The sequence below is a fragment of the Tetrao urogallus genome (assembly GCF_951394365.1).
Source record: "Tetrao urogallus genome assembly, chromosome: 6".
NCBI classification, from domain to species: Eukaryota; Metazoa; Chordata; class Aves; order Galliformes; family Phasianidae; genus Tetrao; species Tetrao urogallus.
The window spans coordinates 27,170,931-27,185,800 of NC_136819.1; the positions used below are offsets into that span (position 1 = coordinate 27,170,931).

Consider the following 14,870-nt stretch of genomic DNA (forward strand, 5'->3'; position numbering starts at 1 on the left):
TCCCCTTAAAATCCAGATCTGTGTCACTAAAGCTGAAGTTTTCAAATAATTATATTAATTGCTAGGAATCAGTAAGATTCTATCCTTTTCAGTTGCAAACATTTGAAAAAAATAAAGAGACGTGAAAGCCTTTATGCTAGATGTAGAGTCCTGAGATATTTAAATTTATTGTAGTATAAAGAGTATAAATCTTTACCTTGCTCTATATAATGAAAAAACATGAAACCACAAGCCACGGTATTTGAAACAGCTAGCAAATGCAGATCTGTCTGTATTTGTACATATACAAATTCAGCTGGAAAATGTATTCATAGTCCTTGTGGATTTCCTAGGATTTCTTACTTTTTATTTCCCTCAAAATCAATCTGACAAAATTTAAGAACATGTGTACGTAAACCAAGTAGCAGCTTGCCTTCAGAAGTGCAACTCAAAATGAGAGATGTAAGCAAACTTAAAACCCAAGCAACCTCTCAAACATTCTAACTGAAATGGTTCACAATTTGTAGTCTTTTAGTATAAAGGGTCAGGAAACAATTTCAGGATAAAAGAAGTCTGTCCAGTTATACACAGTCAACAACCTGCCTTACAGCAAGTATCAATATAAACATGCCTACTTCAGTAAAGTGTAACACACATACAAAATTCAGCATTGCTTCTAGTACTGCTGCTTCAAGAAACATTGCCACAAGCTTGTGGGGAGGGAAAAACCTTCAAACCTTAACATAATTATGTGAAAAACATGAATATATCATCTCAAGGACACTGCACCCAACTGCCTTAGCTCTTCCTCTATAGACTGAAGTGACACATTTCTATTTCAGTAAAAACAATTTTAAGGTTCCCTCATTTCCAGATGATTATTCTAAATCCACTGCTCTGACATTTCCTATTTTAAGTTAAAAAATAAGAATTTGCTGAAATTAATTGAGATTTTAAAAATACAGCAAGAGTTCAGGATGTAACAAAGGTAAGAAGTTTGACTGAACTTAAAGTCAAAAGCATTATTTCTACACTTAATATAGTTACAAAATTTACACTAAGTAGGAATCTCATTTTGCAGTTCCTTGTTATATGTCACTATCAATTAGCATTTTCTCTTTTAGTAAGGTTACACTATATTGTATATGCTGCATAATGCTCTGGAATAGTATTTTTGGAGAGAAACTAATAAAGAGCCAAAGGTATTTCAGACAAAATATTTCCAAGAATGTAGCTTCTTTCTGAAGGCTTATTCATATTTTCCTCACTGCATGCATTCCAAAAAGGGCATATATGCTTAGATGCCTGAATTATCGGAACAAAAAGTGCATTTGTAAAAATCAGAGGAAAAATTCTTCTCAAATACAGCTATGAAGAAAAATGAGAACTAAATTTTAAAATCATTCGTGAATGCTTGACTAGAGAGTGAGTAAAATGAGTAAATCCATTTCCTCACTGAATGTGGCTCCTTCAGATACTTGTGTGTGCCTACATACTTTTTAAGAAACAATGTTTTAAATTCACATATCCCAAAACCTCCACAACCTCAATCTTTCATCACATTTTCCTACTGAGAAAAGAGGAATTACACCTCCCTCTGCATTCAGTTCCATGTCTTCAGTGAAACCAGTGATAGTTACCTGTAACAAACACTGTCAGTACAGGGACCGTGCACTCTCACAATGACAAAGACATGCTGGAAGTGAGATCGAATGTTCTTTGGGCTGAATGGTTGTGCTCCAGGCTCCTGGAAAACTATTGTCACAATATCATTTCCAATATGTCGCTTTCTCAGAAGCTAAAAAAAAAAAAAAGAAAAAAGAAATCAAGGAAGCACACATTAAAACTTTTCTCACAGTTTTTAAAGTCTTTAGTGGTTTTTTTTCCTATTACTATTGTTCAGTTCTATGTTTCAAGCTGAAAAAGAAAATGGTTGATGATATATATATATATGTGTGTGTGTGTGTATATATATATGTGTGTGTGTGTGTGTGTATACATATATATATATACACACATGAAAATTTTAAGCTAAATGGAAACGTGAAAAAAAATAACAAACACCTACTAGTATGTAATCAGACTCACCAATCAGTAATACATGGAAGCTGGAAAACATTTCCCACTTCACACATCTTTACAAGGTTCAATTTCAAGTTAAAATTGTTATCATTGTTAAAACAGCCTATAACAATTCTCTTATGCAGTATCCATTCAGCAAATCTAAGACTACAGTAAATAAGAAAGGTAAATTATAGCATAGTATTTACTCTATAAAAAGAAGCTACAAAGAACGCTGTGGTTTTTTTTTTATTATTAAAGGAAATGTCAATTTTATTTGCAGAAAAGCAAACTGAGTCTTTAGAATAAAATGGATACACATCATAGTCAACAAGATGGTCTAGGACTCAACAAGAAAAATGCAATGAACTTCATTCAATTGTATCAGAAAGGGAATTCATGTGCACACAGTACACTTAGATTAACAGCACAGTTCCTGAAAAAGGTGTGATGGGATCCTCACTGGTCTTTGGCTTTTCTCTGAGATAAAGGAAAATGTCACTATTTCTCTCCAAAAATAATATGATAGCCTCAAATTAAACTCTGCAGTAGTCCAAGGAAAGCATGGAAGAAACTTTTTTTTTTGTTTTTTGGGTTTTTTTTGGCTGCTTTTATCAGCCACCTTAATTGATTAGCTTTTCTTTCCTTTTAAAGACCAGGAACTTCAAAATAACAAAACAGGACAGCCTACAAACTTCTTCAGTGTATTAAAACATACAAAAACATCTTTCAAGTGGCTGCACAGTGTTCTGGGTTCCCACTTGTCACTTCTGATTCTGCACACATTACTGTTTTTTGAATCAAAGTATGACTGACCTTGTCGAACAAGGCTGAAAACTGTCATGTATGCACAAATGTAACACAAATGCACTACTGACATTATAACACACATATTTTCATTTAAAGTTTTACTAAATAATGGATAATAAGACAGAAAACAGTCTTACGGAGAAAAATCTAGCTAGACACCTGCAGTGTACCTATAATAACCTGCCTTGCTCATCTTTGTGATGCAGATGGCCAGTGTTTTCTTTGCTAGTAACAAATAACATCTGTCATAATTATTCATTACTTCACCTACTTTTGAGACAGGAAAAATTAATTGTAAGCAGTCTCAGTTCATCTTACCTGCTGTTTGTTGTTTGGAGTATATGGCAACATAGTAGAAACATGGAACATGATTTCATAGTCCTTGTACGTTGTATATAGAGAGTGAGTACCTGTTGAATCAGCTTCAGTTAAACAAAGAGAAAATAAGAGCATTATTAAAAAACAAGTTCAAAACAAGGTTTCATTACTATCAAGCAAAATCACCAGACAAGACAAGAACTCCTATTCATCCTCAATCCTAGCTTACATGAAAGCAAAATAAAAACTTACCTAGAATTTGTCACCTGTCAAATTTGACATACTTTTGTCAGTGATGAGTTTGCTAGGAACAGGGAATTTTTCCCAGAATATTGTGAAAAAAGTCTATTTAATGGAAGGTGGTGAAGAAACACAAGCCATATATATATGTATGAATATAGGTGGGTATAAGCCTATAGAAATACATACACTATTAGCATGCATATATCAGTACTAGGTACTAAGAGTCATGCAATAGGGGAAGAAAAAAAAAAAAAAAAAGGCATTCCTCACAGGGAATGCATTAGTTTACATAGAACAAAGTAAACAAAAACTTTCCTATTTAGTGTTAAGCTAAGGGAGCATTCTGGCTTCATTTAGCGGGTCACCTGGATCTGCATGGTTAGAAAGTCACTTCCACATTATTTGGCGCTGCTTTTGTACCCTTCTTTGGGGATTCACTTCTAAAACAATTGTACTGATTGGATTTTGTTTCTTTTTTTTTGAGGCAATGCTTTTAAAAACTATATTTATTATTTTTAGAGGGGTGGAGAGAGAGGTTAGAACCCAACTCTGTCACTATCTCATCCAGAAATGGAAAAGTACTTTTGCAGAACACTAAGCAACCAGAATAAACCAATAGCCAACTTTCAAAGTAGACAGAAAATAAAATGCGTTTTGGTATGTTGAGGGATTCTTTCTTTAGAAAGGGAAAGCAAAAAGTTCATTTATATTCTGGAAATTAAAAACAAGTAACAAGATGTAATCATTTTCAGAAACCACCTATCATCTCAAACTAATCAGAATGAAACTGAATGGTACAGAATGTGGAAAGGACTTCAACAGGTGCTGTGATCTCATGCGTAATCAGTGATGGACGTATAACACACAACATGAAAAAGAACAGAATGGATTATTTTAAACATAAATGCCAGGAATCTGAATTTAATGAGTAAGATAAAGTCTTCACTAAAAATGATACTAAAAATGGAAAAGAGCAATCAAAATAGAATTTTTGCATGTTTATAAGACAGTGATAGAAAAAGCCCACAGCAATGCCATACTGCTGGTGTATTAATCAAAGGTACTTTCACTATTTTAAAATTTATAGAAGAAATGGAAGGAATTCAGAAACAGGCCACAAAAATAATTGTACATGGATGGAGAGACCTTCATGTGGAGAGATAACTAGGATTACAAAGTTTAGAAAGAAAAAAAAAAGAAGGGGATAACATTGAAGTTTATGAAGTATTAAAGAAAAAAGAACAAAAACTCGAAGATATTAAATTAAAGATGTAACACATTTTAAAGCTGAAATAGTAAATATACTCCAACATATGTAACAGCTACCCACAGTGCAAAAAGCATATAGAAAAAAGCATCCTGCATATCTGAAGTTGTAAACATGGTATTACATTATACAATCTCAGCCACTTACAGCAAAAAAAAAAGTTGATAAGCCCTTATATACTGCACATTGGAATATTTCACATTAGCAGAACTCATGTTACTAAGGAAATGACTGTTGGTGAAGTATGTACAATAATGTGCACTGATTATAACCATAATCTATGTAAATAAACTTTGACTTAAACTTCTGATTTCCTGTCAAATTTGGAAAGATAAAGGTAGCACTGCTATCAGTTAAAAACTGCAACATCATCTGTAAAGTGAAATGCAAAAACGTCTACATCATAAACTGCATGGAGATTTTGCATTTGTAAATAATCTATTTACAAATGTATTAAATAGTATTTAATAAAAAGAGAAAAAGAAAGCAAATGTGTTTCTGGAATCTTATAAAAAAACCTCACTAAACGCTTCAAAGAGTTTGGGTTCTCTTCTTCAACACACAACATTGCCATAAAAAAAAAAAAAAAAACCACTATCAGCTAACAGCTGAATATTTCCTTTTTAATGCTAATTACAAAAGCTGAAGTGGAGTCATTTCATCTTGTGCTCAGTCTGCAGCAGTTTGCATCATCTGCTTGATCACGACAGCGCTTGCTGAAGGAGGCAGATGCACTTGAAAGTCACCCAAACACAAATGTTCCTCCTTACTCAGTCTTTTTTTTTCCCTTCCTAAGTATGCAATTTCGTACTTAATGTTTGCTAGAAGTGACAGAAATATTAGAGAGAATGCAGAGGAACGGGGGGCACTCTGACTCATTATTAAAAATAATACTCTGGAACAACAAATATGTGTTTAAGCCAAACTTCCAACTTTCATGAGTGAAGTTCGCTGTGGGCAGAAAAAGGTTTTTTCTTTGCTGTCCTACCCACCTCAAAGTGCACAGAAATCTCACAGCAGTATTGATTCTGCAAATTCAGTAAAATACAATCCTAATAACTTAATTATTCCAATAATTTTGCCAGAACTCCACAGCTTAAATCCCTCCTATTCTAACGCAATATAAACAGAAGTCCACATCCAATACAGACCTGTGTATCTTCTTCACCCTTCGCATTTCCTCTTTCTTGCAAGACCAGTGAAGCACAATAAAATAATTACTGATATTTGCTTGAAATGCCATTGCAGCAAAATCAAAGATTGGGCACTGGAATAGTATCCATCATTCCATGGTGGGAACTGTCAGCCAACACTGCATTTGCCTTTAATTCCCCTGTATTTGATACAGGCCTGAGGGTTCTACAGATTCATGAGTAACTGTCTTACACTGGGGACATGCTTTCTTGTCATCTCCTTATGGTATACCCATGGATGTTGTATTTTCAGCCCTGTCCAAGTACTGGGTGTGCTTACTTAGACTTACAGACTTTTCCTTCCACCATCATTCAACTTTAAAAATCCATCCCATTGGTCTGCATTTCCAATGCTTTTTTAGTTACCTACACAAGGACTATCTTAACAGGATCCCCATTTAGATAATTTTTTCAATACAAACAGTGCCCAAAATCATTATTGACAAAAATCATTGGTAAACTCGAGCAGAACCTCACTGAAGCTGTGTAACTTTGACAGCACACTCCTACAGCAGCTTTCCGAAACTGTATACTAAGAAAACTTCGTAGAAGCAGTAAAAGTAGAAATCCCAACTCAGTATTTAGAAGGAAAACAAGCTGCAAAGAACTGTAGGTAAACAAAAAATAAATGATTCCAATTGGGCAGGAGAAAGAACAGTCATTACAACAAACTGCAGCAGCACTCAGAAGACAGAAGCACAAGAACTACATGCTTCAGAGCTTCATATTGCTCCCATTTACATCTGCCGTCAAGATGTCCTGACTTGCTCCTATTTTCTCCTAGTTATTGGCCCAACATCAGCACCTATCAGACCTGCCTGCCTTTCTGTTACACACAAGGACAACACTGAGCATTCACGTTCCACTTCCATAACAGTCATGCTGTTTTCAGATACCATTTCTGAGGACAGAGCAGAATCCTTTATTTTGTAACATACAAACATTTACATGTAACACAAATGCAGACATTCAAATTTCTCCTTCTCCTTTCCCATTTTTAAAACAGTCCAGGACTGTTTGATTTTTTTCTTCTTATTTATCACTATTATTTTTTACCCTTAGACTCCCACTGAATATCTCAGACCCAATATTCTTTCTTACAAATTGCTACAAAGAAGGGCACAGTAATCTGTTTATTTCATTAGAAACATTCCTGTTTGTTTAAAAAAACCTGATTTGAATGCCAGTTTGAAATTCATCCATTTCCTACACTTTTCACCTATTTAATATATTCTATGCTGTCTTAATATTCTTCCAAAGTCTTAAACAAAAAATCGTGGAATATGAATATCTAATACAAAAACCTATCATTATCAGCTAAATTGATAATCTCATCAGGCAGATTTATTTCCTGAACCACAGGCACTGTGACACTGCTGAAAGCAGCTCAGGTTACCAGGCCCAGCATCATCCAGCTGCTTTAATTTACTATTTTAAAACACTGAGAAGTAAGACTGAGCAAGGGGGAGGAAAATAACTCATGTGGTACAATTGGAAAATTAAGCCAAACGACTGAAGTTACAATTTCAAAAGATTACTGTGGTGCTTGTTACTTTAAAGTGATGCCTATAAACTTCCTAGCAACTGTAGGAGAGGTGACATTTTCAAGCTCTATTTCCTATCCAAAGTCTTCAGGCTGCCAGAAGATAGATTGTTTCCCCTGCGGTAATGCTAGAAACACACAAACAAAACTTTAAAAGTAGCAGTTCTTCTCCACCGTTGCACTGGCAGAGATCCAAAGCTAAAACTCCTACAGGATCCAATATACTTAAATAGCCTTTCCATTAATAGGATGAATAAGATTCCTTCTTTTAAAAGCTGGCACTGTTACAGATACTTGCCAATTAGGCCCATAATTCTAGAATTTTCTAAGAACGACTGTTCTGAAATTGTGTTTTATTATAGCAACTTTACTTCTCCTAATTTGCATAAAATACAAAAGTTTTGTGAGTTTTTTTGGAGTAGACATAGAAATCAGCTTCCCTCCACACAGAGAAAGTCCTCCTTGCATCATGCATCTGCTTTTTCTAGGTCACAAAGTATTGCAAAAGCATAGAAAGTGGCAAAGCAGCCCACATAGCTTTGACCTTGCTTGCAAGTTGATGAACAATCATCTGTTGTTAAGGGCATCATACAATCAGCTGTTTCGGCATGAAAGAAATTTTATTCAGGAAAATGTCCTGAACAACTAGAACTACACATGGTGGTAGCACAAGAAATATTTCATGAAGGTGGTCTCTAGCAACACAAGAGCACAGAAGCAGAAGACAGAAGCTAGCTTCCTAGGCTGCAGGCCTCTATATACCACAGGAATTCCAACAAAATCCTATAAACCTAAGTCATGGCAAAACCACCACCTCTGCTCCACAGGCTTTGCATGTGAGGACAAGTGCAGAAAAGACAGGTTAGTTACTTATGGCAACTATCCAATATGCACTGCCTGCATGCATTCAGAGAAACAAGAAGCAAGTTCAAGCAGCCTTCCATCTCTTCCTCAGCTGAGAATGCAGATCTTTGGAGACGACAGCAGCAGAAATCTGCAATGACAGGCTTTTCAACATGCAGCTGCTCTTGAGAGGGAGGAACTCAGCTCCTCAGCCACCTGCAAGTCCTCAGGACTGGCACACTGTGCCTGCTTGAGGCTCTGGCCACCTCATGATGAGCAAGACAGCATGCTTTCTCAGGGCTGCAGATAGCAAAGACCTGGCTATACTATTGTGAACCAGCAGGGGCTCCCAAAACAGCTACTTCTGTTACCACGAACTTCATTTCCTAACAAAATATCAAGGAATAAAACTCCCACTGAAACTCTTGGATAAACCTGCTTTTAATTACATTCCCCTTCAATTCATATAGATGTCCTTAGGCTGTTCAGTATGTCTCACATGGCTTTCTGTCCCATTCTCATGGAGACAGGTTTCGGATACTGTCATTTAACAAACACTACAAAGTTTCGGTTTTCTTCTTCTATCACCATGCAGCTACTCCCAGCACCGTGCTTCCTTCCTCCCTGTGCTGCTGCTTACTAGTGCTGTGTCAAGTTAAATAATCAGCCAATTATAGCAGCCCCAATATTTACTTTGGAGACTTTCTGTTAAGTTGATGTTTCTTTTTAACAATCTGTGTCTATACAGAATACACAGTAACGGTTCCCAAATGAAGCTATCCCAAAGAGCTTAGTGCTGTGTCCTCAAAAACATTTATTTTCTTCCATTTCCATGTCCACCCAACAGGTGGACATAAACAAACAAACAAAATTTGACAAAATTCTTTCCCCAAGTCAGAAGGAACAAGAAAGTACTAAAACACTGCTGGAAAATTCTGCCACTGAAGAGCAAACTTCAAACAAGCATGTAAGACAGTTGTAGCTTTTATAGTCCGTCTGATCAGATGAATCAACTCCTCATCATATGGCATTTCTTGTGCTAGAAACCGATGTGCAGACTGTCACCAAAGAAGCTGGTAACAATCCAAAGGTTTTTTTCAGATGTCTTACAAAAACTAGACCAAAAGAAAGGGAAGACACTATTTTAGAGTACCTACTAAAAGGAAAAAGAGGTTACAATATAAAGCCAGAAGCTATGAAATCAGGAATAATATTTTTCATTTTCTGTACCCTTGATTTTGACTTGGCTTGTTTTTATGGCAAATTAACACTTCAGTGTTGCAAAAAAAGAATCTTAACCCTAGCATATAACATATGATGTACCTCCAGTAAAGGAAAGAAAATGTTAAAGAAACTGTCCCGGACCTCATTTGGAATAGTATATGTAGTTCTGGCCACTAAAATTAATGAGATTGTATTCAAACTCGGATAAGTACAAAAGGAAGTTACCAGGCAATACTGTGCATGGGGAAAGTAGAGAAATCCACATCTCCTAATCAATAAAAACAACTTGTCTATTAGGGTTAACATCAGTAAAGCACGGAGGAAGCAACTGCAATATCTAAATGCGCTCAAGAAAATAAGTGCAGCAAGGGAAACTCAAGCATTGCAACTAAAAGACAAAGTCAGCTCAATGGTAAACATGAGAAACACATTAAATTTATTTTAAAAACATGGGCAGTTTTCTAACCCTCCAAGTAGTGATGCTTAGGCTGATCAAAAATAGCATGAGGAGATGGCAACAGGTTTTCTGCAAGCACCAAACACACAGGGTAAAAGCAGAGCAGTTTACTGCATTTGTGATAGGATAGTCATGGCAAAAGCAGTTTTTGATGCACTGAAGTTGATGAATGCTTTTCTGCTATTAGGACTCATTTCCTTAAATGGGTTAACATCAGATGTTGTGCTGCAAGTGAATAAAATACCAAAAATTTCAATAGGAATTGGTTAGTTCCAATATTTGAAGGAAAGGAAGATGGACCAAATTTGTCTCAAGCATCTTTATATATATTTACTAATGGAATCAACTAGCAGTAGCTGATAACAGGTATTTCACAAACTCTACTAAAAAAATTAATATTTCTTTTATAGTTTGTTACCTAAAATCACTGTTCAACAGCATTTGTGTTTTATTTAATGTTTTATGGTTTAAGTTGATATTATAGCTGTCAAAAATAGTCTAATTTCTATAAATCTACAGAAAAATCAGGCAAAAATACATTTGATAGCAGGAAAAAACAGCTTAGAGAAGAAATCACATGCAACAGGCATAGCATAAAAGCAATAGATCAACTTGTCAAGGTGGAATTATTTGGGATCCCAAAACTTTGAGCCAGTTCATTAGCACATCATTCAAGAAATTCCTGACATACCAACTGATTTGATAATTCATTACACAATACAGTAATGAGGGGCTTGCAATGGTGATAACAGTTCCACAGTCTACTGGTTTCTTGTTGCAGCTTTAGTGATAATTTCACACCAAATTAGTATAAAATTCCAAGAAGTCCAATAATTATCAAGACCATACGTGTCTGGGTCAATGTACATACTTGCTCAGCTTTCACTTTCAACAGTGAACAACTTCTTCCCATTGCAAAGAGCCTACATTTAACAATGCTGTGGAAAAAAAATTGATTAGTAACTATATTATTTATTTTGTTCCCGTAGGAGAAAAAAAAAGACTCCTTACTCTTCGTATCCAGCTGAGCGCGATACTTCTCAAATCCTTTGAGCCGAACTCGTTCTCCCAAGAGCTGAAGAAACTCTTCAAAGGCTGGACCTGCCGATTCGTTATTGTACATTTCCTCTTCTGTGCTCTGCCCAGCTTTGCAGTACATGATACCCACCTTAAGCTGGTAACTTAACTGCAAAGAGACAAAGACAAAATTTTGTACGTATGACAAGTGATATAATAGCTCATTTACTGTATCCACTTCAGATTGTTTTTTATTAAACCCTTAATAAACAAAGAAAAATGCCAACGATCAGTCCAACTTCCAAAAGCTTCTGATTTTCTGGAAGGAAACTTATCTGAATATACAGTGATTTGCTCTGAAAGTTCCTGAAATAGGTCACCAGACAGCATCTTGGAACTTGCTGAGATGACACGGACAAACTTAAATCAACTAAAATTCACTAATTTTAACTTATTATTTTTACAGTGAGACATTTTAGAAGTCCTCAGAAACGGTTCTGTTCGTTCTCTAAATGAAACATTTTAAAATTCAAAATTTTTAAAAAGCACAACACTATTACTATCTAAAACGAATGGTGACAAAGTATTAAAAATCAGAAAACAAGCAGGGGAAAGAAGAAACGTAAAGGCTTAGTTGCTCTGGCTGGAGAAATCGAGCACGTGTAATGAGTCACAGTTCTGGGCCACCTACAAAACATTCTTTCTTTTATCCTCTGACAAAGTAACTACTAAAATTTTATCTTCTAAATATGCCTGATTTCTTTTGTGAAAATATGAGTACAGCATATCTACTACTTACAAAATATCTATTACTTGTAAGTAATATAAGTAATAATACTTATCAATCTATTACTTATGGAAGAAACACTCACAGGCCAACTTCCAAAATTACAAGTGCACTTCCCACATTATCAGCAGAGTCCCTGACAGAGACTGTCCAGGAATACTCATTCTTCAGATGTGTGCTCTCTGCCCTCTCCAAGGGAAATCCGATGGGTGAAGGTGCTTCTTGGAACCACAATGCTTTAGCTGTTTTGCTAATGGCAAGCTTCTGAAATTTCACTCAAATTAGGACTAAGCACACCTACACTATTTAATTCTCAATTTTAAATGAAGGAAAGATTTTCCAGGCCATAAAAGGGATCCTCAACTTCCAGAAGCAATGCAATAGCTGCCCTTTGCACCTTTGAAAATGTCAGCACGAAGAGTTAAGGACCATGCTGAAAAAGTACAATACCATATTAAATCTGATGAAATTAAAACAAAACCAAAACCAACAGAATTCCTAAGGACAATACAAGCTGCTATAGAAAAATAAAGCTCTGCTGGAAGACAGACACTCAGCCCCCTTAATACAACTTCTCCTTCTAAATCTAGGTTTTTTTAAGAAGTATAACTCAAAATAAGAAAGGAGGAGTTGAAGGAAGAACTGCAGTGTGGTAAAGCTTCTGGAGAAGCAGCTTCATTTTAATAATCTGGAAGCATTTCCATATATAAATATGGGGGAGAAGTGCACTTTCAGTATCTATGTAACACTCTGAAAGACAGCAGAAAGCACATCTCAGATTCACCCAGTCAGCAATTTTATAATATAAATACAGATTTACATTAAAAGCCAAGTGACATAGTACAGTAATTCCATAAATTCTTATTGGAATAAATCAGCAACTATCCTGATATTCAAATTTTTAAATCACCTTAGAACACAAACCTGAAGTTACCATGAACTATGCATTCAAGAAAAACAGTAGATCCTAATTAGTCAGGAAGGTACCACTGCCATACAGACTGATTAGATTGCTTCTTTATATAGAACCATTCAAAAGAACACGTTCTAATAACACCACTAGAAGAACAGCTAGGTGAGAGCAATGTGGGCTGTATATAAAGAACAGCAGACGTTACATTGACATTAACAATCTGAGGGAAGTAAGGGACACAGAACTTGACATAAAACACCAGTGCAAGAACTGGGCCAAGAAGAGCTACTAGCCTCTGCACTATATCTCCATTCTGAAACTGGACATCATATTCAGTTCAGGTATCTACTTTCTTATGATACTGAAAGATTAGTAGAGAGAGCTCAGCCATAAAGAAATATACAAAATTTAGAGAAAATATGTTGCAGGCAGAAACTTGAAAAGTGCAATCTGTTTAGTTTATCATAAACAAGACCAACAGATGATTTAATCACTGCATGTAAAAACCTTCACAAAAAAAAATCTCACACCAAAATGACTCAAGTTGCAGCAGAGAAAAATATCAGAAGAAAAGTCTAGAAACTGAAAGATCAACGTCAATATGTGAAAATTCATAAATATGAAAACTAACAATTGCTTTAAAATCTCACTCAAATATTTTAAAAAAAGATACCATAGCTTAATCAAAACTAGCAAATAAGTTTTATTAAAGCATACAAATTTGTCAGAAGTAAGGGGATATTGGGTGAAATTAACTAAGTCAGACGAGGGTCACCTTATAGCCCTAACTCTTAACAAAACCTCCTACTTGCTACATCAAACAGGCACCTGTTCATGTAGTAATAAAACAGTGTGACACACACAGCAAGAAAAAGTGATAAACAGTCTGTGTACCTAATTAGTGGAGCAGCTGTTACCCAAATTTGTTTTAGCTTGAAATTGATAAAAAATGCAGCTTCTAATTAGTACAGAGTGTGCTTATCTTTTGCTGTTGAAAGTGTCAAACTGTTTCATTACCACAAAAACAGAAAGATACTTTGATGTAGAAAGTACATTTTTAACTATCACCTGCCCTTAATAATTTTCAAATGTTTATGCAGTAGGAAAAAAAAACAAAACAACCCCATGCTACAACATACTGTAGGTTGCAATGACATACAGGACTCAGAGTAAGGATATTTTCATCTTCAACTTTTGTAACTTTCTGAAGTAATTTTGCAAAAGAGCTTTTCTAATTAGGAATCCAATAGAAATATTTTCACTATGTATTTCAATTATCTTATTGATTTTTTTTTTTTTTTTTTTTTCCCCTTGAGAAGATTTCCAATCAATATTATTTAAATTTGAGGTACTTGGCTGGCATTTCCATAAGGACCTTATCTTAGAATCCAGCAGATCATCTCTGGAGCCATCTTGGATTAAATTCCACCATTGTTTCCCTGCTGAAAAAGAAAACTTTGGGAAGAGACAGAGATGTGCCTGGTTCAAATTGTCTGACAAACTTGATTCTGGATGAAAAGCAGATTCCATTTAGTCTCAAGGAATAACTCATTAATACTAAATATGCTTTTGTAAACACTGCTCTAATACGCCGCAGAAAAATGCCTCAAACCTATTCGTTTCTGACTGTGTGAAAGCAGAAAGTTATACTGAATATGAAATTCCTAAAAATTCTTTCTTTCTTTTAGCACGCTTTGCGTAAGCTCATCTCTCCTCATCTTAAGACACCTGTTGGCTCATTCCAGCGCCCACTCAAGGAGCCACTAATCCAGGATGCTCAGCAGCCATCTATTTCCTCAACACATCATGGCATGCTCTTTCTGAAATAAACGAGCATACAAAACTAACTAGAGGGCAGAAAGCTTAGCTTGTTTTCCTTCCAGCAGGTATTTATTTGAGGATTCTCTATCTTGTACAGAACAGCTGACCAAATAATAATGAATGGTAGTCACCAATATTTTTTATAAGAACCATACTGTCCCCTTTGTAATGCAGATAATTCAATCTTTGAAATATAGCCATTCTATAATTGAAAATGTCAGACTGACAGTAAGAAGAAATAGTAACAGATTTCAATTCTGTGCAGAAAAGGCTGATTGTAAGTAGCAAAAAAGACCAGAAGACAGACAACAACTGTCTCAGTATTCAAAAATAGAGCTGTTAAACATCACTGTCAAGATTTTTAATAAAATTCATTTTACACAGAGACTTTCAT

At 35.4% G+C, this 14,870-nt stretch overlaps 1 protein-coding gene across 1 annotated transcript in view; it reads right to left on the reverse strand.

Moving 5' to 3' along the window:
- SIPA1L1 (signal induced proliferation associated 1 like 1) overlaps positions 1–14,870 on the reverse strand; it is a gene marked incomplete at both ends in the record, with an annotated part of 65,084 nt that overhangs the window by 42,813 nt on the left and 7,401 nt on the right. Inside the window, 3 exons of the mRNA XM_079537272.1 lie at positions 1,620–1,777; positions 3,169–3,272; positions 10,950–11,124. Coding sequence (XP_079393398.1) covers positions 1,620–1,777; positions 3,169–3,272; positions 10,950–11,124 — 437 coding nt within the window. The remainder of the gene's footprint in view (positions 1–1,619; positions 1,778–3,168; positions 3,273–10,949; positions 11,125–14,870) is intronic.